Source organism: Nanorana parkeri, unplaced genomic scaffold, assembly GCF_000935625.1.
Source record: "Nanorana parkeri isolate BGI_ZX_2015 unplaced genomic scaffold, ASM93562v1 scaffold36, whole genome shotgun sequence".
Classification (NCBI taxonomy): domain Eukaryota; kingdom Metazoa; phylum Chordata; class Amphibia; order Anura; family Dicroglossidae; genus Nanorana; species Nanorana parkeri.
This window is the reverse complement of record NW_017306304.1, coordinates 19,012-44,643: the sequence shown is the minus strand read 5'-3', so window position 1 is coordinate 44,643 and position 25,632 is coordinate 19,012. Positions and strand designations below refer to the sequence as shown.

Here is a 25,632-nt window from a genome sequence, read left to right as displayed (position 1 = left end):
CCGGTAACGGCTTTTTACATCGAACTGTTTTTTTCTGCCCGTGCGCGGGCGCTAGGTTAATAAGCAGCAAAATTAAACTTAGATATTTCAAATATATGTTCAATGATATGTCGGTTGTCAGGGGGAAATACACAGTAAAGAAAATTCACTGCCTATCTTGGGCTGAACAGTTTTTTCAATAAAACAATCTCATTGGTAAATCATTGGGAGCTGAAAATATCTTGAACACCCACTTGTAATTATACTTTCTCCAGGACTGTACCAATAAAAATAAATGGCACACATTGTGCTCATAGATGAGGATAACTCCAGTTCATTGGTGCGGCAAATCTACATTTTCCCTACCCCCATCTTCCCCTGCAGATTAACTAATTGGCAGCATAATATTATTTAATATTTGATTTTTTATTTTTGTATTCCTTGGCTGAATAGCTGAACTATGCACATCCTCATACAAATGAATGTACTTTTGATCCACTGCCTAGCAGAGATCTTTAGCTTTGTGAGAGGAATATTATATTGCACGGGACTTGTGAGTCAAGGCTTTACTCTGACCCAGAAACTGTTTTAGAATGCTGAAGAAGTGGTTTTTGTATCATGCAGTATTTCGCCAAAATACACTCTGGCATTACCATTTTGAAGTGTTTCCTGGAAAGCCTTTTTCTACACTCTTAAAGGGATTTTCTAAAAGTGTGTGAGAATCAATTAACATGTCTGATCAAAGTCTGTCTGGCCAACAAAAGTACCAGTGGGCCACTACAGCATTTGTGTTGGTACAACATTGACTGCTCTATAATATTCCAAAAACATAAATAAATACATTTAAAATGGACACTATGGCATGAGATAGGTGTTTTGCATAACATATCATTTGTAATTTTATGGTGGGCTTTGCATATTTTAACTGGATAGTAGATTCAAATGTATCATCATTTGCATGTTCACTTATAATTTTTTAGAAGAGTAAAGGACAGAATCATTATATTTTTTTTACTATTTATGGACCAAAAACTAGCACCCTTGATACTGACAGTTCAAAAAAGAAATATAAGCACACATCCACCTCTATAAACATAATATAAAATTAGCATGTTCTTCATATACTGTGGTTCACTAATTACTCTTGTTCTTCATGCACAAGCTATTAAGCCACACCTAAATATCATTTTTAAATATTGTAAGTTATTTTGGCTAAATAACATCGGTGTTTGCCTGTGACATGAGAATGTTATCTGAAGTCAAAAAGCATCTATTTCTCTACTGTTTGTAAATTTATGAGGTAAAGATGAAAAGGAGGAGAAAGAAACACTTTCTGCCTATTTCATAGTAATATAAAATCATACTGTATGTTTGACTGTTGTGTCACATCCAGTCTATTTAGTTTGCACAAAAACATGCAAGCATTACAGGGAAGGCAATTCCGAGATGCATTCCAACAATATTTACTTCTCCATTAAATAGAATACATGTATAAATTATTTTTTTGCACTTTTCCTTACATCTAGCAAATGGGCCGTGGTAATGACTATTACTAATTTTTTCATGTCAGCAGCAATGTTTCATGTCAGTCTGTCAGCAATTATACAGACTTATTTTTATGGGAGTTAATCTGACATTCACCAAACATTCACTGGAGGCGAATCTGTTTAAAATGACAGTTATCGATTCACTACTGGCGAATGTTTGGTGAAAGTCACATTTGCTTTTTCATAAATATTCCCCTTAGTATCCTAGTATGTACATACTGTATGTATTATTTTTCTGATACTCAAATTTACTAAGACTAGACTTATTTTATATAACACATTAGTATAATAGATTACTTTATAGAACATGATCCCTATCAACAAGTAAAGATCAGTAGTCGTAATTATAATATAATAATTTAACGCATTTATATGTGGCTCTTTATACAAATATCATACAGAGGAAGAGAGTTGCCCCATCACTTTCACGTAGGCTTTTCGATCAGGTTTGTCTGTCAGTTTTTCAGACGGACCTGATCAAAAGCCCGATGTTAGTCTATGGGCAGCTAGATCTAAGCGGACAAGTATCCATTTACATTCGGTTACCCCTGACTCCAGCCAGGTCTGGAAAAATGAACAGATCTGTGTTGTAAAGCAGTGGAGCTTCATTTCAGTAGCTCACTAACAGGGCCTCTTTTCATTTGAACCACATTAATCGCTAACACACATACAGCATATCACATATTTGCTTGCTGACATAACTGAAAAATACGAACTATAAAAGGAGCCTTGATGACCAGGATTCAGTACCACTGTTCTAGAGAAGAGTTATAATATGTTTTCACTACTTATGGGTCCTATATTTGAAATAGAAAATATCCAGTGACTAGTCAAAAGAATATGCACTCTCCCATCAATGATTTATGTTATGGTTCAACAGTTGATATAAATGAACATGAAATACACCTACACAAACTAAAGTCAGTACAGCCAATATTAAGTCTAGTAATTCATTAAGCACTAATCGCATTTCTGGGATAGGAAGTAGAAGTGAATAGATTTATATTCATCTATAATAGATGAACATTGGCATAGTTGATAGAATAGCTGCCTACATTCCCCTGGGTCAGCAGAAGTTAGCACTAACAGTGGTATACAGAAGTATATTTAAAGCAGAACTATAGGCAAAACGTCTAAATACACAGGTGAAATGTGTGTGTGCAAATATATATATATCTGTTCCTCCAATTTTGCAATTCAAAAACTCTTGCAAAACAGCACAGCCAGGTCACTGGTCTTACTCTTTCCCACTGCAGCTAAATAAACACAGCTTGGTCAAAGACCTCTTTGGCCGCTACAAATGTGCAGCAGGACACTAATAAAGATTATAACTCCTAAAAACAAGCTTTCTGTATTGAACTGACTATATAATGCAGTGAAGCCTGGCTGGTTTACAGTAGTGCCCCTTCTTTTTTCCAACGTGAGTCCTGAAGTACAGGGGAATACAGGAGGTTAATATTAAGACAGATTGAGGTATTATTTTCAAATACATTTAAAGCTGTACTCTGGGATAGTCAAATAGTGTTCAAATAAAGGAGGCATGTGTATTCCTCCTTGGAATGTTGGTGTGCTTTGTGTATTTGTTCCAGATCTGTACGATAATCTGGTGTGGGCTACCTGTAATCAAGACCAGGCACTGTTGCTTTCGCTGGTTGTGCAGAGTGACTGGTCTTGTATCTGTCCCTTCCTCTATCTGGCAGCTTCTAATGAGTGAACCTGCTGAGTCCCTGCTGCAGCTCTGTTCTCTGCACAATGTGCAGCACAGTGATGATGTCATCACTGTAACTTTTCCAAAACTATTAAAAGAGAACTAAGGGGAGAGTGAAACGCACTCATCCCCATAGTTACAGCCAGTGTGTAACACTGCAGCTGTCACACAGCGGCTCTATAGCTTGAGAACTGAACGATCTTAAACCGCTGATCGCTCAGATCACGATCTTCATCTGAAGAGAGTGGTGACTGTCAGTCATCGCACCCAGCAGGGATTCCCCCCTCTGTTCCCCCAGTGCTCACTGGAGAGACAGAGAGGGGAGGGGACAGGCACAGCCGCCTCTGGCTCTAAATAGCTGTCAATTAGGTAGCGGGATGGATCTCAACAATATTGTCAGGATCCTTCCTGGCTGCAGCGTGGCTCTATGCTGTCAGTATATAGCAAGCGGTAGCCTGCTATTTGATGAGTTTTGGGTAACAGGAGGACATTAGTAAATGCCAAACAAGGTTTGGGTAAATTTTCTTCTGAGTTTGCAAAGGCAATTGGTACACACAAAGTAGTTTTGGATCCTCTGTGGCTATAAAAGAATATATTTCAATTAAAGTTTTTGTGTCTAGAGTTAGCACTAGGGATTTTAAAAATTACACAATTGAATTAAATGTGAGTCTTTTAGATCTGTCTATAGTTCTGCTTTGAAATCCAAAAATTGTGAAAAAATACCTGAAGAACTACAAGAAAAAAGTAACAATTAGCTATTTAAAATGTAAGGACATGCAAAATGAATTAGTAATTATTTCAATACACTGGTCACTTTTTCAGTAGTGCACTGAACATCCACATCTAGACACCATACACTGTCTACCACAATATCTGAAAATGTTGAAATATCAAAGAAAAGATGTGTCATACATCATAGTAGTTAAAAACCATTAGAATGTATTGGTCTAGTATAAAACATAGCACCTTCACAGTACCCAGGTTGCTGAAATCTGGAATATGTCCTGTAAATAAATCCAAGCTTACCTTGACTCCATCAGGTTTCTTCAGTAAACTTCGTGCTGCTGTAAATGAATAAAAGTTTTTATATTAAGAAAAATTCAAACAGAAACAACCTGTGTTGGAGAAATTAGAAATCTTTTTTGTAGGCTTTGTAGACTTTTGAGTTTTATAATAGATAAAAAAGAATTGTAAGTGGTAATTTAAGGAGAAAGTGGATACCATTGTACATGAAAAGCTGAATAGTTTAGAGACTTTTCTAAAGATATAACAGTGTCCATACACTTCAAAAATAACAGATTTATCAAAGGCATAATTTAAAGGACAAGTCAAGCCACAAATATACGTAGGTAACTTACGGTGCTGGGCATTAGGCTACGTTGAAAATGCATGAGTTACTTTAACTGTATTTGATATTTTATCTCACAAAATGTTTCTAATAAATCTGTTCCATTCACATTCATTCTTTTAGACCGAACTACATTGGTCGAGCTGTACATGCAACTCACAATCCCAGAAAAATAAAACTTCTGGGAGGCCCCTCTCTTGTACTACACAGAAGGATAGCCCTAATTTGGTCTTTTGTCACCAGAATTTTGCATGCTCAGCAATTGTAGTTTATAATAATGCATTTTAAATGTCATAATGAAAGTGCATGAACATATGACATTTGATAAATCTAGCAATTAATGTAATATATTCCTTGCATTAAAAACTGTGATCAATAATTCAGTAGCTCTGAATTTCACAAAAGGCCATTCACACATAATGGCAACTTTATATAAAATGTGCTCTTATTTTATTTGAAGCATAAACAAATGCACGTATTAATAGAGTTATGCTTTTTTCCCTATTATTTGCACCAGGACATGGTGACAAACTGCCAAGAGATGCCAGTTTGAAGCAGCTACAGTCACCTAAGAATCAGTGCATAGCTTTGGAGAACACTAGTTTACAAATAGTAGTATAGTACTATATGTAGTGTCAAGGTTACATTTAATTATACTTTAAAGTAACCCTGCTGCCTAAACCTACATCACTACTAAGATCTATAGAGACATAGGGGTCTATTCACGAAGCAGCCAAAGGATCTAGCCGTAGCTTCGGCTGGCTAAGGCCCCAGTACCCCTTCGGTTCAGTAGAACCGAAGGGCTGCTGTACGGGCTATTCACTATAGCCCTTACAGCTCCCGGCGGGCTCGACTGAGCCGAGGTGAAAGCCAAAGCTGGCCGAGGGGCCGGCCATTGGCCGGCCGACAGCCTGCTTCTGACAGCTGGGCGGAGCCAGACGTGATCTTACGGCTGGCTCCGGCCACTTGCAGAGAGATCAGCGTCCCTGGTTACCAGCTAACCAGATACATTGATCTCCAGACAGCCTAACTCTCCCGGGCGCTCCGGAAGTCTCCCGCTCCCGCCCGCCCAGGAGAGAAACACTGCTTTTTCTGGCGTCAGAATAAAAAAAAAAAATGTTTCGCCATAGGAATGCATTGCTAGATTCCTATTGGCTATTTCAATTTGCAATAGCCAATAACAAACTAGCTATTGCACCCGCCCACTGCTGCTGTCAATCAGCAGAGGGGGACCTGCAGTTCTCCATCAGGCCTCCCTCTGGTGATTTACAGCAGCAGAGGGTGTGTGCAATAGCTAGTTTGCTATTGCATAGTGAAATAGCCAATAGGAATCTAGCTAAGCATTCCTATGGTGTGTTCGTTTTTTGACGGGAGCAGAACCGCCCGGTCAATAGAAAACAGTTGGGCGAAGCTAGCTGCTAGCTCCGCACAATTGTTTTCTCACTGCTGTTCGGCATCTATGAGAATAGACCGAACAGCAGCGAGTAGCCTGCCGGAGGTTTGGCGTAGCCGATCCAGATGTTGGATCGGCTGAGCCGAACTCCTTCTGCACTTCAGGTCGGCCGAACATGCTGAGCTGGAATCAACCGTACCAGCCTGAAGTGAATAGCCGAACAGCGTTCGGCTCACTTCGCTTGGGGTCGGTTAGTCATTGGCTGCCTGCGGCAGCTTAGTGAATAGACCCCTTTGTGTATTATGCCCTGTGTGTTGCGTTGTGTATTATGCCCTGTGCGTTGCGCTGTCTGTGTGTGTCTGTGTTATGCCCTGTGTGCTGTGCAGTGTGTATTATGCCCTGTGGTTTGTGGTGTGTGTGATTCTTTTTTTTTTGACGGCAGCCGAACCGCCGGCCTATAGAAAACAGTTGGGTGAAGCTAGCTGTCATTGCTAGCTCCGCACAATCGTTTTCTATTTATTTTTTTGTACTTTTTCACTAATTTTCTGTTCTGCTCGCTCCCACAGAGGGAGCGAGCAGAACAGCCGAGCCGAATGCCGCTCAACGGCATTCGGCTATTCACTCACTGCTGTTCAGCATCTAAAAGAATTGACCAAACAGCAGCGAGTAGCCTGCCAGAGGTTCGGCTTAGCCGATCTAGATGTTGGATCGGCTGAGTCGATCTCTTTCTGCACTTCGGGTATGCAGGGATAGATCGAGAAGTGAACAAGCGTCGGTATGTGTTCGCTCACTTCCCGATCTACTGAGCCGACCTGTGACAGTTTCATTGTCACAGGTCGGCTCAGATTATGAGGCTGAGTGAAAATCACTTGCCTCATAATTCTCCTTTAAGAAAAAGTATCACTAAATGCGGCACTTGGCAGGGCTAAACTTGAGAGCCCTGCTGGGCATCCCCTATTAGTACTCTCATTCTTTGTGAATGCACATACAGCAACATGCATTGCTGATGTGTTCTTGAATAAGACCAACTGTCATTCCGATACCTGCAAACATTACAGAAGCCTCATTTAATTTAGATATATGAATTAACCCAGTAAAAACATTCCAAAATTCATATAGATATGTATATAAACAAATGCTAGAACTTTCTTCACTGTGCTTATATGCATTTAGGTATAAAAAAGAATTATGTGAAAAACGTCACCACACCTATTGTAATTTTGCACATATGCGCTTTGCACATAAAAAGATGTATCAAAACAACAAAAAATGTGTTAGTAAACTAAAATATAGCAAGCTTTGCCTACTAACTTTAATTGCAAGACGTTGGTGACTTCATATGTCCTACCAAGCTATGTTGTGTATAAAAAGTTTTCCTGCCAATTCAGCTCACTTCCCAGTTCAGCTATGTTGTCCTAGATTGTTCACTTCTGCCTTCTCCAAACTCTTCACCCTTTTGTGAATAACCCTGATAGTATCATACACAACACTTCAAAAATGTAAAGTAGTTTGTAGTTTGTTGTAATGAAATATTAGTTTTGTCTTTTTAAAAATATCTTCATTTTATATATATATATATAAAACAATAGACCCAGTAATTACAAAGAACTTTTGGGATTGATAATGGCAGTTAATTACAGAAGACGCTTTGGACAAAAATCCCACCCATTTGAAAGCAAAAGTGATATAAAGTTAAAACATTAATTGAAGAATAAAAATATATTAGTACGGAAGCAGAAAGTGTAAGGATATATCCTAGTGCTTAGTAAAAAGAAAATCCTGCAGAACAATTTGTTCCATCAAGGGTTCCATCAAGGGTAGAGTAAATGAAGAAAGATGGAAAAAAACAGCAGTTTTTTTGGAATCTTACCTCACATGAAACACATTCCACATAAAAAGAAAATTAGAAAAGGGAAAATTAAAAACACAATTAAAACTACAGTAATATGAGCAGCTGATGTAAATGTCATGCCTTACAAACAGATATGTTGTATTGAATGGAAAGTCAGGTCTCAGTAGAACAAATGTCCAGAAACAGGCTATATGAGCCTCAAACAATGGTAACCTATAACAAAATAAAAAGAGCACGCGGACGTGCAGCAGTTCAAATAGAGTTTCCACTGAGTCTGCCAATGTCCAGTTTTGGCTTTGATAACATACAAAATTCCCTCTGGGTGCAGCCATGCTGATTATTTAGGCACAGAGCTCCCAATTATACTTGGAGATGTAAACGTTCCACAACATTCAGGAATTTTAAATGTAAACTTGATTATATTTTGAATACATTTTAGCGGAAAAAACGTGTAAGATGTAAGACTATGGAGGTCATTCACAAAGCTGCCGGAGGCAGGCCGAGTGGACAACCCAGTCGAACGGAAGTGAGCCGAACAACATTCTGCTGTTCACTCCGGCTCAGTATGGGTGATTTCAGCCGTGCGTTGCATTTGGCTCGGCTATGGCTTGGTACCAGAATAGAAAATATGTGAGAAGAATGAAAAAAAAAAGAGTTGAAAAACTATTTTTAAAATGTAAATAAATAGGAAAATTAAAAAATAAAGATATTTTAAAGAAGAAATCAAGAGGAAAAAAGAAAAACAGTTGGGCAGAGCTAGTGGTGACAGCTAGCTCCACGCAACTTTTTCCTATTTGCTGGCACCTGCCAGAGTCTTCTAGCAGGTCCTGGCCAATGAATAACAACTGGGTGGAGCCGGCGGTTTTTTAAGGACAGATCAGCATCCCCATGACCTGGGGATGCTGATCTGTCATTTCATCTGGGCGGAGCTTGCCGTGAGATCACGGCGTGCTCCGCCCAGCTGTCATTTGCGTAGAGATTGGTCAGCTTCGGCCAACCTTTCTCCACAATTCAGCTGTCACTTCGGCTCAGTCAAGCCAAAGCATATGCCTTCGGATCAACTGACCTGCTTGGCTTGCTGCTGCTATTCACAATAGCCCGGTTCGACTGGACTGAAGGGCAGAGGTGGCCAAAGAGAGCCGAGGATCAGTCGAAGCTACGGCTGTATCCTTCGGCTCCATAGTGAATAACCCCTTATATATTTACACAGGCAAACATTTTAAAAAGCCTTTCATTTTATGCAAAACAACCTGAATGGGAACACACCTTTCAAGATAGGGAGTGTCTTCTGAATGTTAATTAGATAAAAACAATAAGATCTCTGTTGTATATCTATCTATCTATCTGCGTGTGTGAGAGACATAGGATAGATCTGGCACAGACACAATCTGGCAACTATAGTTGTCCGATGAACTTAAAGAAGAGCTCCAAGCAAACGGTTTCTTAGCCCTTGCAGTGGGTTTACCCCTGCACTGCAAGGGTTAAGTGCTCGTTTTTTTTGTCTAGGTACTAAAATAAAAGACACATACTTAACCGAAGCTCCAAGCTGGCCAGCTGTCACAGCGCACCCTCCAGCCTCTCTCCTCCTAAGATGCAGCATTGGAATGTTCCTCAGCATCCTCACGTCTATACACAGTGTATAGAACATAATGATTTTCGGGACCTTAGACCGCTGCAGAGGAAGGGGAGAGAGGCTGGAAGGACCGGTCTCACAACAAGCCGACTCAGAGCATTGCGCGAGTTTAAATTTTTTTTTTTTTTTAAATCTAGACAAAAATAAGCAGTTAACCCTTGCAGTGCAGGGGTAGTCCCACTGCAAGGGTTAACAACATTTTTTTTCTCTGCTCTTTTTCCTGGAATTAAAGCACTATTGAGAAAAAATGCTGGCAGGTACGCTTTTATTGCAGTGCCATGAGAATGACCGTTCAGTAAATTTTAACCATGTAAGACCACTATGCTTTCCATTTAATACAGCCATACTGAACATAAGCTTCAACTGAACTATGTATATTTAACAAATACCATTTAATTATTGGCAATAAATGTTTTATATAATAGAATAATAATATGTCTTATACTCTAAAGGATTAGTAAATATTTGCATGAAATCTGATGACACCAATGAGGTAGATTTACTAAGGAGTCCTTGCCCTGTAAGAAAGATAGAATATAATCCCTGCAAATCTGGATACTTTTAAAAATGTTTTTACTTATCCTGTATGTAGTATCTATAAAAAAAAGTTACATAATCATTTAAAATTATTCACTTATGTTACAGAAACTGAAATTGCAGGAAAACATTAAAGATATAATGGTTGTATATCCATTAGTAAATCTAACTCCAGCACAGAATGAGGTAAATGCAAGGAAAGTCTTGAATATAAATGTAGGCAGGAATTATTATAGCCTTTTTTTGAGAAGGAACTTCCTGCAAATCCTGACTTAGTACTGTGTTTTGTGTCTTGAAATACATTGAAAGCAAAATGATTTAGAAGACAACCACTGTGAAATAAAAAAATAAAATACGTCATAGAGAAAAATAACTAGTGCAGAGGCTTATTTTGTCCAGTTTAAATAGACTCAATCCATTTTGTATTGTTTTTGACCAAGTGGATAATGGTCAGAACTTCCCTAATTGGGGGATACACCCCCATGCCCTGTGGTTTGCACAGAAGGAAGGGAGATCTCCAAAATGGAGATGGCCAGCCATGAAAACATGGCAAATATTTCAACCCGTTCACACACTGCATCCATAAAAGATGGAAGAAATTCAATTATATTACCTTTCTCTTTATTACCTTAGTTTTATATCTTGACTGTTAAGGCCATAAGACTTGCATATATATGAGCTGGCAAAATATTGTGATTGGATTACTACTGTTAGAAGGATAAGATACAACCTATATATAAAAGAAATGCATCCACCTTTGCAAATTTCCTAGTTTTCCCCTTGACGAAATGTTGTGATCATGACAAGCTTGTTGGACTGTGTTAAACCAACCAATCAGGAACAATTGTGGAGTAGACAATGACACATTGGGGTTAATTTACTAAAGGAGAATAGCATGTTAAGTTGTGAATTTTCACTTAGCTTAGTGAAAAAATTCACATTGCAAAGAATACCCACGTAGGAATATCACGTGCAAGGAGAATGAAAAAACAGTATTTTAGCTAGCTTATGACTGGATGATAAAAGTCAGTAAAGCTTCACCACAGTCACTAAGCTAAGGGAAGATTCCCTTGCAAAACAATTCACTTTGCTAAGTGAAAGGCATAGTTGCATCTATGATATCTACTTTACTGTGCCAGCACCAAGAGAAAGGTATTTTCTCTAACGGTCAGACTACACTATATGCTAAGAGTGGCAAACTGGGCTATAATATTGCATCTGATATATTAGTGAAATGATTCATGGATTTATTCAAGTGAAGAATTGATTTTCTACCTTCTGATATTAACTGATTCACAAAGCCTTTCACTAAGTAAAATAATGTAAAAGGGCTTATTGAGTTTACCCATGTTCCTCCACCTTATTCCAAACGCCCAGCTGGGGTTTACAAATAGAGAGTGTTTCCTTGGGGTTGATTTACTAACCTTATAAACACACCATGAACATGTATACACCTCTGTAGTGTGTTCCCTCCCAGCATGATCTATTGGTGGAATCTAAACACCTTTGTAGTGTGTACACACCCAGCAGGTGTGTTGTGCAAAGCCAAGCATGAATTGCAAGGTGATGTTGTGTAAATTATCTCTACGTTGTGTTGCTTGCGTTGATGAATGCAGGATTGTAAATGCATGAGCTAACCATTTTTGTCTAAACTGTGAAGCAGCATTATATATGCATCATGTGCATGCTTTTTCCATATATGGCATTAGTGGAAATATGCTTTTAGAGACTTTTTGGTTGATAAATAAGTTTTGCTGTGTGAAAATCACACGCACCTGGTACGTGCGTGTGTTTAGGTTAGTAAATCACCCCCCTTATCTCACTAATATAGGATTAGACCTCAGGGATGTCAATGTGAACCTTACTGCACACCTAGAATATTTTCCCCAGCAAGCATGACTCTAACATCCCAGTTTAAAGTTGGAAGGAGAGGTAGGTGAAGACTGTACTTTCTTAATATCCTGAATGAGGACTGGCATTAGGGAACAAAGCTGAATTAAGATCAATATTTGTCTTTTAAGATTATAGAGTATTTTTGTAACCATCTAAGATTCATTACATCTTACTTACTGTTCAAGTTTTGCCCTTTTCTTCCTTTTGGGCGTATGCTACTAATGTTCCAAATTTATAACATATGTTCAATACCCATGTGATATTAAATATGATGTAAATAAAGAATTAGGACCTATGAAGCTCCTTTTTATTAGAAAAAATAGTACAAGTATGTGGCAAGTCAACTCAAAGGGAGTTCAGAACTCCTTATCCACATACTTGCATTTGCAAGTCAATAAAGCCAGAGGATCATAACGAAAACCAGGCAAATGTTATTTTCCCACCCTACTAATATGGCATTAGAGTTCAGTGATGTCATAGCAGATCTAGAGTATCCTAGAGCTCTCTGCACTTTTTCAAACTGTTTCCTTTTTCACGAATTCTCCAAATTCCTCTGGAGTTTATTAAACCTGGGCAAGACTATGGAACAAAGTTCAGTCTTACTTCTATACATTGGTCTTCATCTTTTTTTCCATTCTTGCTGTCCACAGTTACTGTCTTCAATACTAAGTAGCAGCTCACCATAAGTCACTTGCATCTCGACACCCATGTAAATGCTGACAGATGCCTTAAATTGCCTTTCGCTCAGCACCATACAAACAGTGGCTCAAATGTAGCCATGATTGCAACAAAGATCTGCGCTTATGGAAAGTGGACTATCAATAGTAATCCTGAAGCTGCTATGAGAAGTGGTAAAGGTGAAGTGTGGGTGTTGTCACAGCGCTAAAGGTTTAAATGAATGGAAAATAAATAAATAAATATTAAATATATATGTGTATATCTAAAACAGGGAGTTGCAATAAAAATGATAAAATGGGTAACCACCCAGTGGAAAAGGTCTTCAAAGAGACCTAATGATGTGAATGAAATGTGATAGACATTGTGATAGAAAAACTAAATATGTGCTGATGTGTAACCATAAAACTCCTATAAACTAAATTCCCCAATAGGGTACTCACCTTGGTACCCTATTGGGGAATTTACATATTTAGTTTTTAACGGACACTATTGACCAATGGCGCTTTGCCATTGGTCCAAACCATCCACAGAGTTCAAGCCTCTAACACCAAGTAGAGGCTGCTGCAGCTTTTGCCTCACTATGTTAGATTACACAAGCAGTGAGGAAGCCCGCTGCTGCTAACTTAGCTGTCAAAAGCCAGATGCAGCACCGCCTGTAATTAACAGGCAGCGCTCCATCCATAACAGGTTACACAGCAAAGAGTCTTTCCCTGCTGTGTAACCTGTTACAAGCCACTCTGAATGGAGAAAAAGCTGTCAGCTTCAGACTTGAAGCTGGCAGCTTTTTCTTTCATAATACTAGGTGAGGCTCTGCCTCACCTGACCGCACATCCCTGATCTAAATGCTGGAAGAGAGTTTATTCAAAGGTTTTCTTTAAAATCCGGCTGCCATTTCATGGATAACTTTAGCCAGTCACATGCAATCAGAACAAGTTTTCCCCCTAATTTTAGACTAGATAAGCAAAGGGAAACTGACTGATTTTTGTAAAAATGATATTAAATAAAATCCTTGAGTGATTCTTCCCTAGGTTTTCACATGCTACGATAATGGCAAATTGCATGCTTTTTACAATCATCTCAGCCATACAGTAATATTTTTTTACTTGTTCGATGTTTTTATTAAAGCGATAACAATAAAATTAACATAGATAAGAAATGAAGTGCAGCAAGTGCATAATCAAAAAAGAATACAGATATATTTTTTTAATCAGCAATTCACTAATTAAAGTGTCAGCCTACTCAAGAATGATATTTCAGTTATGGATATACTAAGATAGATATTATCCAGGCTGCAAAAGGGCATAACACAGACAGCGCAACACACAGGGCATAATACAGAGCGCAACGCACAGGGCATAATACACAACGCAACACACAGGGCATAATACACACAGGGGTCTATTTACTAAGCTGCCGTAGGCAGCCAAGTGAATGACCGATCCCAAACGAAGTGATCCGAAGGCAGTTCGGCTATTCACTTCAGGCTCGTGCGGATGATTCCAGCTGTATATCGGCTTAAAATCAGCCGTACATCGGGTGGCTTCGGGTCGACCCGAAGTGCAGAAGGAGTTCAAATTAGCCGATCCAACATCTGGATCGGCTAAACCGAACCTCCGGCAGGCTACTCGCTGCTGTTCGGTCTATTCTCATAGATGTCGAACAGCAGTGAGTAAATAGCCGAGCGGCATTCAGCTCGGCTGTTCTGCTCGGTCCCTCTGTGGTACCGAGCAGAATAGAAAAATAGTTAATAAAGTAGAAAAAAAAAAAGATTAGAAAACGATTAAGCGGAGCTAGCAGTGATAGCTAGCTCCGTCCAACTGTTTTCTATTGGCCGGTTGGTTCTGCAGCCGTAAAAAAAAACGAACACACCATAGGAATGCATAGCTAGATTCCTATTGGCTATTTGCCTTTGCAATAGCCAATAGCAAACTAGCTATTGCACCGGCCCTCTGCTGCTGTCAATCACCAGAGGGGGACCTGATGGAGAACTGCAGGTCCCCCTCTGCTGATTGACAGCAGCAGTGGGCGGGTGCAATAGCTAGTTTGCTATTGGTTATTGCAAATTGAAATAGCCAATAGGAATCTAGCTATGCATTCCTATGGTGATTTCTTTTTTTTCTTCTGATGGCAGCAAACGGCTCCGATGTCAGAAGAAAATAAATAAATAACCGAGCAGGGAAAGGTTTACCCTGCTCGATCGAGCAGAGTGAACTTTTCTGGGAGAAAGTGTTTCTCTCCCGGGCAGGCAGGAGCCTATTAGACTCCCAGAGCATCCGGGGGAGGAATGACAGATGGCGTTCCTGGATACCAGGTAACCAGGAACGCCATCTGTCATTACACACTTAGAACACAGAGAGGCCGTTCTCAGTGTGTAATGACAGCGTCCCTGGTTAGCTAGTAACCAGGGACGCTGATCTCTCTGAAAGTGGCCGAAGCCAGCCGTGAGATGACAGCCATTTTGAATAAGGTTTATAATGTGGAGGCCATCTTTAATAAGGTTTATAATGTGGCAGCCATCTTTAATAAGGTTCATAATGCGGCGGCCATCTTTAACATGGGCAAGGCACACGGAGGTGAGCTACGGCACAAGGGAAGCCGCCACAAACTCATCCACAGTCTTTGACCGTGAATTAATTTCCCTGCTATAAGTAATGTATTAAAAATGACAGAAATAGTGTATTGGTCAAAAACTCTGGCCTTACTGAGTAACTTTACCCATATCTTCAAAATAACAATAAAGGCACCTTTAGAAAAGTTTAGTATTGACATTCTGCAAGCAGGTACTTCTAGATAATTGCTGGCTTTTTATTCTTTGAATACCTTATTATTCGTTTCCAGTCTTGACAGTGGCCATTTTAACTAAGGGCAGGTTACTAGATTTCCCTTTACTTTCTGGAACTCTGGCACATATGACTAGGACATGTGACCATGCACATCATCTCAGGAGAGGAAAATGCCTTTCCCTGAAATCTCATGAGATTACAGATGAGATTTCTCAGCAATGCTCTGCTGATGTAACCTTCCCAGAATGCAATGCTTGGGCACTATTACATAATTTGTGCCAAAGTGGACCAGGAAGTGGGGGAAAAATTGTAAGTATAATAAAAATATGTTTGTTTAGCTAATGAATGTAGATCAGTGGTTCCCAACCTGTAACCTCAGAACCCACATTTGTCCTGTGACATTGATGCGCGACCCAAGTCGCACTGCAATGGAACGCATGACATTGCAGTACCAGGCGCTCCGGGCAGGCTATTGAACTGTGGGCCGGAGGTGTGTTTGGGATGCCATTCAAATGAATGGCAATGCAATGCACCTCCCACACCAGAATTGCTTGTACAATGTTTGCGCCCTGTAGAGTGCCGGGAGCCAGAATGTGATGTCACTCTGGTCCATGTGCCTCTACAGGAGACGTGAGGAAGCTGTAGAGGCATAGCTTCAACCCATCCCACCTCAAGCTGACAATCGGCGCCAGGCAGCATGTTCTGAATGGCTGCTCAGCACGAGAACCGACAGTGTTGCGCTAGGGGGAGGCTCAGGAGCCTCTCACCTAGAAAAGTGGAAGGCACGTGGCGACCCACTGAACATAGGGTCGCGACCCACTTTTGGGTCACGACTCACCAGTTGAGAACCAAGGATGTAGATGATCTCATGTAGCATGTAGAGCTGTGTGCTGATGTGATTTGTAGTTAAAGGGGGTAAAGGTCCACTTTATAATCCTGCTTACCTTCAACTTCCTCCGGGCATTAAACTTCTTCAAACAGTCTACAGTTTCCTGTCTGTGCATCATGGAGGCAACCGTAGAACGTTGCTGTAAAAAAAAAAAACAATCACATGACTATAAAGAAGCAGATACATAATATTTACATATTATTCAAACATATAGACATTTTCTTGAATGTGTGATTCAATCTCCTTAAACTCTTCTTTAGACTTACCAAAATGAATGCATTAGAATCCCTACCCAACAATCCACTCAATTTGCATCTAATCTGGTAGGCTTTCATATAAGTTTTGGTAGATATAAAGATGAATGTTTATTTAGACTGCAAGGTGTATCGCCAGCCAAAGACTCTACTAAGATGGAGATCTATCAAGTAATCATTCCACTGTAAAAGCAATTCACTTGCTAATCCTTGCGAGCTTAAGCAACCATCTACAACTAATTACCTCAACTAAACAGATAATTTGCATATTTAGGCAGTTATGAATATATAGTAGTAGAATATGTTATACAGTAACCATTACCATCCAACACTAGAAGTTGCTGTACCAACTTCTATTTTTAAACCTGAATGCTTGTAGGATTTGACAGAATGGGGTTGACTTACTAAAGGCAAACAGGCTGTTCACTTTGCAAGGACATTTTCACTTTGCAGGGGAAGTTTCCATTAACTTAGTGAATGTGGTGAAAATTCACTTCTCAAAGAATACCCAAGCATGTGCAAGAAAAAAAAAGAAAAACAGTATTTTTGCTTGCATACGATTGGAAGTCATTAGTTCTTCACCTCGGCCTCTTTACATTTATTAAATCACCCAGGTGTGTTGCCTATATTTATGTTGAGTTTAGCTAATATTGTTTTATATAACAAAATTCAAATGCATTATGTATGTTGTTTGAATTATTATAAACGTACGCAGATCCATGGATGTTTTAGAGCTTCTGAGGCAACGATTCGTTTGGCTGGATTGATTGTAAGCATTTTATTAATCAGATCTTTGGCTTCAGGAGTCACCGTATCCCATTCTGGTGATGGAAACTAAATGACAACGAAAAAAAGAAATGTTACTTATATTTATATAAATACACAGGGGTTTTCAAAGCTGGGATAAGTTGCTCTGAAAGAAGTCCAGAGGCTCCAATTTGTGATAGATTCTTTGGGAAGTTTTACACAAACAACTATAGTGAATTGAGAGGTTTGCCACCAAACACATTGAACTCCTGTAAGAATACACCAATAAATACTAACATCATACGCTCCAGCTTTTATCTGTTGGTACAGTCTGTGTTGGTCCTCATCCCAGAATGGAGGATAACCCACCAGAAGAATGTAAAGGATCACACCTGTGTAAAGACAGAAATAGAATATCTGTAAAAAACATACATTTTTGCAAGAAAGCCAATGCATACCGTAGCTTCACTAAGGGGCAAATTTATTAACATTACGCCCAGTGTATAGCAAGGCGAATGCTGTATGCACAGCATTCCCACCAATAGATCGAGCAGATGAGTAAATGTTCGGCCTATTCTCATAGATGCTGAACAGCAGTGAGTGAATAGCTAATTGCAACTGAGCATGGGATCTTAGGGACCGAGCAGAACAGAAAAATTGTTAAAACAGTTAAACAAAAGTAAATAGAAAATGATTGTGCGGAGCTATAGAGGGTGGGTACAATGCTAGTTTTCTATTGGCTATTGCAAATTGAAATAACCAATAGGAATCTAGCAATGCATTCCAATGGTCAAAATTTTTTTTTTCTATTCTGACACGGAGCACAGCAGTGTTGCTCTCCTTGGTGGCCGGGAGCGGGAGACTCCCGGAGCGCCCGGAAGAGTTTGCTGTTTGGAGATCAGTGTCCCTAGTTAGCAGGTATCGCTTGGCCAGCTTCGGCTTTCAGCGCGGCTCAGCCGAGCCGAGGCATATGCGTTTGGCTCGACTGAGCCGCTCGGCCACGTTCGGGAGCTGTACGGGCTATACTGAATAGCCCGTACAGCACCCCTTTGGTTCTACTGAACCGAAGGGGTCCTGGGGCCGAAGCTAGCTGAAGAATTGGCCGAAGCTATGGCTAGATCCTTCGGCAGCTTTGTGAATAGACCCCTAAGTTGTGGTAATGCTTTCATTTATTATTCTAGATCATAGGATATACAAAAATACATGCATGCATTAGTGCATGCATACATGTGCTGGGACAAGCTGGTGCCAGCGTATGCCTTCCCTATTAAATGATGGCTCCCTGTTGCTGCCTGAGCCACATATGTTTTCTATGCAAAGACAAGCTTCAGGTTTCTGAGGTCCCACCATGGTACTGTGATATGTAGGTTGGGGGCCATGGCCAAATTCCAACTTTTAGACAGAGCCGATATACTTAAAGCAAAATGATTGTGAATGTGTGGACCCTGCCTACTGAGTTAACATCAATTTGCATGCCTCATTAGCATCCCAAATAAGCTTCATGACGGAGCCCCCCTTACACACACACACACACACACACAGGCCCTGCAATTAAACACTAGCCTAGTGAAGGTGGTTCGGCTAATTGTAGAGCTGGAATAGAATGTGTATGGAATGGTTAAAACCCCCTGTCTGGGGTTTTTTTTTTTTTTAAACTATGCAATTTGTGGCTTCTATGTAATTTGCAGATATGTTCTCCCTTTATGTGTCAGTTGTAGCAGTATTGAGAAAATCATATCTCTCCGGTTCCAAGATGTCTCCTCAATGATGGTAGACGATAATTGAGTGGAAAGATTCCATTTGAAACTTTTAAAGGATGTATGAAAGCGCTGAGTGCCTTTAAGTCCAAAATGGATCGAATGGCTTCTTTGGGTTTTGGGACTGTAAACAGGTTTTAATACAATCCCTGAAACCTTTTAGTTGGAAGAACAGAAATGATAACCCCCAGGACAGCAATTCCTGAATAGCTGAAATACATCTTTCCAACATTCCTATGACATGGGAAGATGTGAAGAGTCGAGAAGGAATCTAGGTTAAACATTATTTTGTAACTTTGTGATACTACCGCCTGCACCAGGCATAGCTATGCAGGTTTCCCAAATCTATGTGAAAGCCATCAGGCATCCCCCACCTTTGATGAAAAAAAGCAATGGTGGTTTGAGTATAAAACATGCCATATTGCTGCATATGAGCAGACCCCTCCTTTTATAAAAAGCATGTCGCATTGCAGACAAAGTATGCAAATAATGTTGTTCTTTCAAAAATTATTCTGCTGGCACAGATTGAGGACACACACTGCTTCCACTCTATGCTGCATCATCAAAACTCCTAGTGGGTGTACATTTTAAAATGGTAATGTGGGATTAAGATGTGCCTAGCTGCAAGAGTAAGTGCAGACTTTTCCCTTGTAAGCCTGAAAGTCAATACAAAAGGAGTGTTTCGCCTACAAGTAAGCCCAGATTGCCCAAAAAGAGAACCCACATAAAGATACATAAGCAAGTCTAAAGCAAGGGATAGATTTCAAATCCTCCTCACAAAGAGCCCCAAAAAGATTGCCTAAACTGTAGCAAGACTAGAGTGTGACAATAATGAGGTCTGAAGAAGAAGACTGTTGCACTGAATGAACACTGTGCCACCTTTATGTCTCCAAAATTCCCAAGTTAATAACAAAAACCACCAGACTTAAATATCATGTCAGTGGTTGGCAGCCAGAAAAGGTAACATATTTGATAAGGCATACTTTACAGAACACAGCTCAACTTAGGGACACAAAGCAGAGAAAATAGATGGAATGCAGGGGTGTCATAAAATCTCCATAGGCAGGGTCTTCAAAAGACTCCTAAATAGGCCCTCTCATAAAATGCCCTAATGCCCTGTCATAAATTGTCTGCAGAACAACTCAGGACTACACATCGGTGAGGTTTTGTTTCAATTTTCACCTAGTATTGAACTACCAAAAGGCAATTTTTAACATCGCCTATTCCAGGTGTGATAGAGTTCATAAAATGTGTTTAGACTAATGTATGAAAGGACGCCAATCAGTTAGACAACAGAAGACACTCATATTACAAGGTCCAAGGGGCTAATAAAACATTTCTCCTTAAGTTAAGTTAAGATCTATATCAAATTTGCCTAAGAGGTTTGATCCTTGTACTCGAAGATACCTGCGTAACCCATCTATTCAAGACTGAACTCCATGTGTGTCGGGTCACAGGAATGCTCAGGGTGACAGTCTCAGGAGGCACAGGAGTGCAGGAGGCGCACCAACTCAGGAACAGTGGAAGTCAGGAAATCGGCAAACTTGAAACACAGGGACACCTAGAAACTGAAACTTGGGGATTCCTCAGGAACTGGGGCTCGTAGCTAGGAATAGACTATTATTTAGGTCAAGAGTGTTCTGAACTCAGCTCAATAGTACGGTTGACTAACAGGCTTGGCAGGGACTGGTCATGTAGCCAACTATATCAAATCAGCAGGTAGGATCCAGCAACGCCTATAGCTCCCAGTTCAGTGCAGCAGCAAGGTAGAAAAAAATTTAATGAAACTGAATTGCCTAAGACCAATTATTTGTATTCCTGTGTTCATGCAGTAGGAAACAAGCTGAACTTTAATAAATCTACACAAGTCTTTTGCCATATGACTTTATTAGGTACAATGTGAAAGTTCTATGCAAGATTCTAGTATTGATGTTATCTGATATGCTCTAGAAATAATATTTGCTAAGTGAAAAGTCCTTCAAATAAATCCTCTTTACCACTATAATAGAAATGGTTGTGCATCTCTATTTAATACCAAGAGCAGCAGAACCAGTCTGTTATGTGCTGTGTATATAGAATATCATACTTAATAGAATAAATCATGTCAATGTATTACCCTCTACAATGAATGTGTCACTTAGTTTATAAAGTACAATAAAGAATACATGTGTTGTAAAAGTTGAACAAGTTACAACGTTAACCAGAATTGTTAGATTTACAAGAAAATTTAGAAAATTGACATAAATGTTTGCCAGACCGAAGCCAGCCGATGTACAGATGATTTTAGCCAATGTACGGTTGCGTACAGGGCTGAAGTGAATAGCCGAACTGTGTTCGGCTCACTTCACCTCAGTTATTCACTGGGCTGCCGTCGGCAGCTTTGAGAATAACCCCCTAAATGTCAGCAGAATGTTTGGTTTCAATAGTCGCTATGTAGATTTGATCTACTTCCATGCAAAATGGCTTACCACATGCCCACATATCCACAGGTTTCCCATAGGGATCTTTTCGTAAAACTTCTGGAGATAGGTATCCTGGAGTTCCAGCAAAGCCTAAAAGAAATAACACATGAAAGTGTCAAAGAAATACATTCAAGACAAAATAAATGAAGAGTGTTAATGTGCAAAGGACAAGTTGTAAGGAAGAGATGCAAAAGAAAGTCACTGTTAACTAAAACTCATGTGACATCTTGCCTACGGTTTGCCAAAAGGCATCTGGTGTAGGTTTGCAGAATGCATTTTTAAGGGGTCATACTGTTTCCTAATTAACAATTATCATGTGCATTTATTTGGATTGCCAAAACGACTTCTTTGTATGTTACCTGAATGTGTCCTTTTGATATAGTCAACATACTGGGGTCCTGTATTTTACTGTAGCTAACAGAAACACTATGATACAGTAGTAACAGTTTGGTTAAACGCCTTTGTTACTCATTAACTTTCACTGTATACAATACAATGCAGGAAATACAGTATTGTCCTTATACCAAAGCATGGCAGCTAACAAGTATCTAGTTTATTGCAGTTCTGTTCCTCCAGACTAACTTTAAATATACTAAAAGATAACCACCCTCATTATAACCAAGATGAATTCTATTGGTTGCTGTGTTTCCTACTTTCTACCTTTCAGAAAAGTAAACAGGTGTAAGTGGTAAAGGGATACAACTATAAAAAATAGAAAGTGCTTTTGAAAGTAACAATACTGAGATCATTTAATTCACATTCAGACTAAGTGTAAAGTGCTGCCTGCCAAATGAGCTTGCTGAATGGTAAATATGCACACAAGATGACTCATTGGCTTCTGGCTTACAACCAGCATGTAAGGAACAGAAGATAGGGAGATTGTGAAGACTGTCTATCTCAGTTTAAAATGGATTGTTAGCCTTGTGATTATTCCACAGCTGCATAAAATAACTAGCACTCAGTGAAAGGCGCTGTAATGTCATTATAAAGAATTACATTATCTGAAGAATATACAAAAATACTCTGCAAGTCCTACCTGCCTTACAAATGTAGCATTTTAAAGTAGGAGAGGGAATTCATTGCCTTTCCAGTAAGTCAGTATATACCTGCCGTACTGTATGTAAATGTCGGATCTTTATTTCCAGTAAGTCAGTATATACCTGCTGTATATGTAAATGTCGGCTCTTACAATCTAAACTTTCAGTACAAAGAGCTCCTCTTCAACATATTAGAAACACACAATCTCTAGCTTTTCACATATATGTGCTCACATTGCTTTGCTACAACAGTAAGCAATCATGATTTACTTTTATATTTTATACAAGTTATGGTACTGCAAGCCTCAGCCTTTCTTATGAAGCCCAATACCCATTTTGCTGCAGTGCCTCAGATGGGGCATGGTGCCAACACAATATGGATCGAGTCCTTAAAGTGGACCTTTACCCGCTTTGACTAAAAATCACATCAGCATGCAGCTCTGCATACTGATATGGAATCATTTGGCATTCACTAAACAAACATATTTTTATTTTACCTACAAATTTCTTTTTTTTCAACTTCCTGGTTCTCTTTGGCACAAATGATGTATTATGCCCAAGCGTTGCATCCTGGGAAGGTTACATCAGCAGAGCATTGCAGGGAACTCTCATTTGTAATCTAATGAGATCTCAGGGAAAGGCATTTTCCTCCCCTGAGATGCTGTGCATGGTCACATGTCCTAGTCACATGTCCTAGTCCAGTGGTGTTGAAATAAAAAAAATATATACTTGTACAAGGACTAAAGCGGGGACCAATAAACTTGTCACTCATTACAATATACTTGTCCCTCACGACAATCTACTTGTCCTAATACAAAACATTATTTTAACCAAAACCATATTTAAATAAGGCCTTTACTTAGAAGACAGACCTAAAAATACGTCAATGAAATTAACATAAAACAAACATAGACCTGCATCCAGCACACGGGCCACAGTTTGGACTCCACTGATCTAAGCAAACAAAATCTATTCATCACATTCAAAGCCAATCCACAAGTCATAAATCCAGCGGCGTCACCAGGCCGGGTGTCACCCATGCGTACGTCACACATTACATCATTATGCACGAGCACGTCAATGCCGGCAATCATCTTGTTGATGGATACGGCAAAGAGAGCAGGGGACGTTCATTTGGTGGGATAAGGTATGCTGACGCCCCTCCTCTCTCGTGCAGCTGTCAGGCATCCGGGCAGTCATTTTGGTGTCACCCTCCCAAATCGTGTCCCCTGGTGTGGGCTGCAAACCCCTTGTGACGCCTCTGAACAAATCTCACCAACTGACTTAAATCCAACACAACCATTTTAAACCAGATAAAATTTACAGTTTCCTGCATAACTGCTGCTGCTAAATTTTGATACAGTTATCAATAAACCTAGACAGTCCACCACAGAAGCCTGGAGGTCATAGGCGAGGATCTGAATTTCTATGCATGTTGTCCAATGTCCACATTCTTGGGACAACAATTATGTGCTTAAGAGAGAACATATACAGACTAAAGGTGCCCATACACCTTACAACCATCGCAACACTTTTGTCTTGCGATGGTTGTAAGCTAATTAAAAGCTCGTACGATCTGCCCATCTTGGACAGGCAGATCGTACTTGCGATCCTCGCAAGTCCAACCCCCTGAGGGGCGGGCTTGCGATGACTGCAATGAGGGGCGGGCTTCCGAAGACTGCAAACGGGCAGTGTGCACGTGCGCACACCGGCCCGTTCGGCAGTTGTCGAACAAGCAGGCCACTAACCCGCCGAGAATCGTACGATTCTCAGAGGGTTTTGAAGCCTGCTTGTTCGACGGAAGACTTCCATACACTTCCTTTGCGATTATCGTACGATCGCGGGATTTCCCACAATTCTCGTACGATAATCGTACAGTGTATGGGCACCTTTAGAGTGTTTTCTATATGTGCTTGCCAGGATAGAGGGTTTGTCACATTGCAGTGTGTGTTACAATGATTGTAAAACATACTATACTGTAACTTATGCTGCATCGTTTAAATGGTTTATTATTGATTATTAGTGTAAGACTGCAACTAAACTGCAGGATGCAAAATAAAGAAAGCATACAGCAATATACCTTATAAAATGCATATATACAAATATATAATTGAAAACAGCAGGACAGATCTCTACATTTGGTTTAGATTAGGAAAAGTATGCAGGGCCATTATTTACGAATTGGTTATTTTCAGAGCTAAAATCATACCACTTTTTTATCGTATTTGGTGAATGAACTGGGTGGTATTAGGGCAAATACTGGCATAGGGTTGCCCAATTTGTTTGACAACGTCTAAGGCAAGTATGCAATTCAAAGAATTAAGCTGCTATCCATTAGGCCTGTCAGTTTAATTAGCAAAAACAATTTCCCATAAGAAGCTGCATTGCCAGTAGTGTAGTTTCACACTACTGTGCATATGCACTGTGACGAACAACCTATTTGTTGCAGGGCAGAGCAGTGGATGGGTTTTACCTTCTGCATACATTGAGGCATTTTATCAGATAAGCTAGTGGTAGGTATATCTAGCAGTATGAGGGGGTTAAGCAAGGGCAACACCTTTTCCCCCACCTGGGGCATAATTTAAATGAAGAATGAGGAGTATAAATGCACATTTGCCATTGTGGTACCTTCTTAATTGGGGGGAAGTGTTAGTGTAATCTTTCTCCTCTCTGCCTTATGTGATCAAGTTGCCACAGATCACATGATGCAGAACACATTTAAGGCTAGTTGTCATTTCCTTGGTGGGAACAACAGACATTGTGTTGACAAGTAGCTCTGGGTGGGGAAGTACAGGACATTAAAGTGACAATGAGAGCTGCTAAGAGACCCCAAGACCACCTTCTGCAAATAAATCCCACATCACTAAATCACTCACTAATACAAAACAAATAAGAATATGCTGGCTGTACAATAAGATCTTTAGTGAAAGAATGTGGTTTCAATGTACAGTACATACCACTTTCCCTTTCAACATATCAGATGTCACTGGGTCCTGGGTGAGTCAGGTTATGGCTTGACCACAAAAGCAAGCATACTTCTCATACCCAAAAGTCTGTGGTATCAGCAACCTGCAATTTGGTTATGGCTTGTGGGCCGCTTAACAGACAAAAAAAATTTACTGAATGCAAATTAGT

At 39.8% G+C, this 25,632-nt stretch overlaps 1 protein-coding gene across 1 annotated transcript in view; it reads right to left on the bottom strand.

Moving 5' to 3' along the window:
- The window catches only part of LOC108798063 (calcium/calmodulin-dependent protein kinase type II subunit delta-like), a gene marked incomplete at its 5' end in the record, with an annotated part of 74,718 nt that overhangs the window by 30,554 nt on the left and 18,532 nt on the right, over window positions 1–25,632 (bottom strand). Inside the window, 5 exons of the mRNA XM_018569777.1 lie at window positions 4,261–4,323; window positions 16,296–16,379; window positions 17,206–17,328; window positions 17,539–17,633; window positions 21,467–21,550. Coding sequence (XP_018425279.1) covers window positions 4,261–4,323; window positions 16,296–16,379; window positions 17,206–17,328; window positions 17,539–17,633; window positions 21,467–21,550 — 449 coding nt within the window. The remainder of the gene's footprint in view (window positions 1–4,260; window positions 4,324–16,295; window positions 16,380–17,205; window positions 17,329–17,538; window positions 17,634–21,466; window positions 21,551–25,632) is intronic.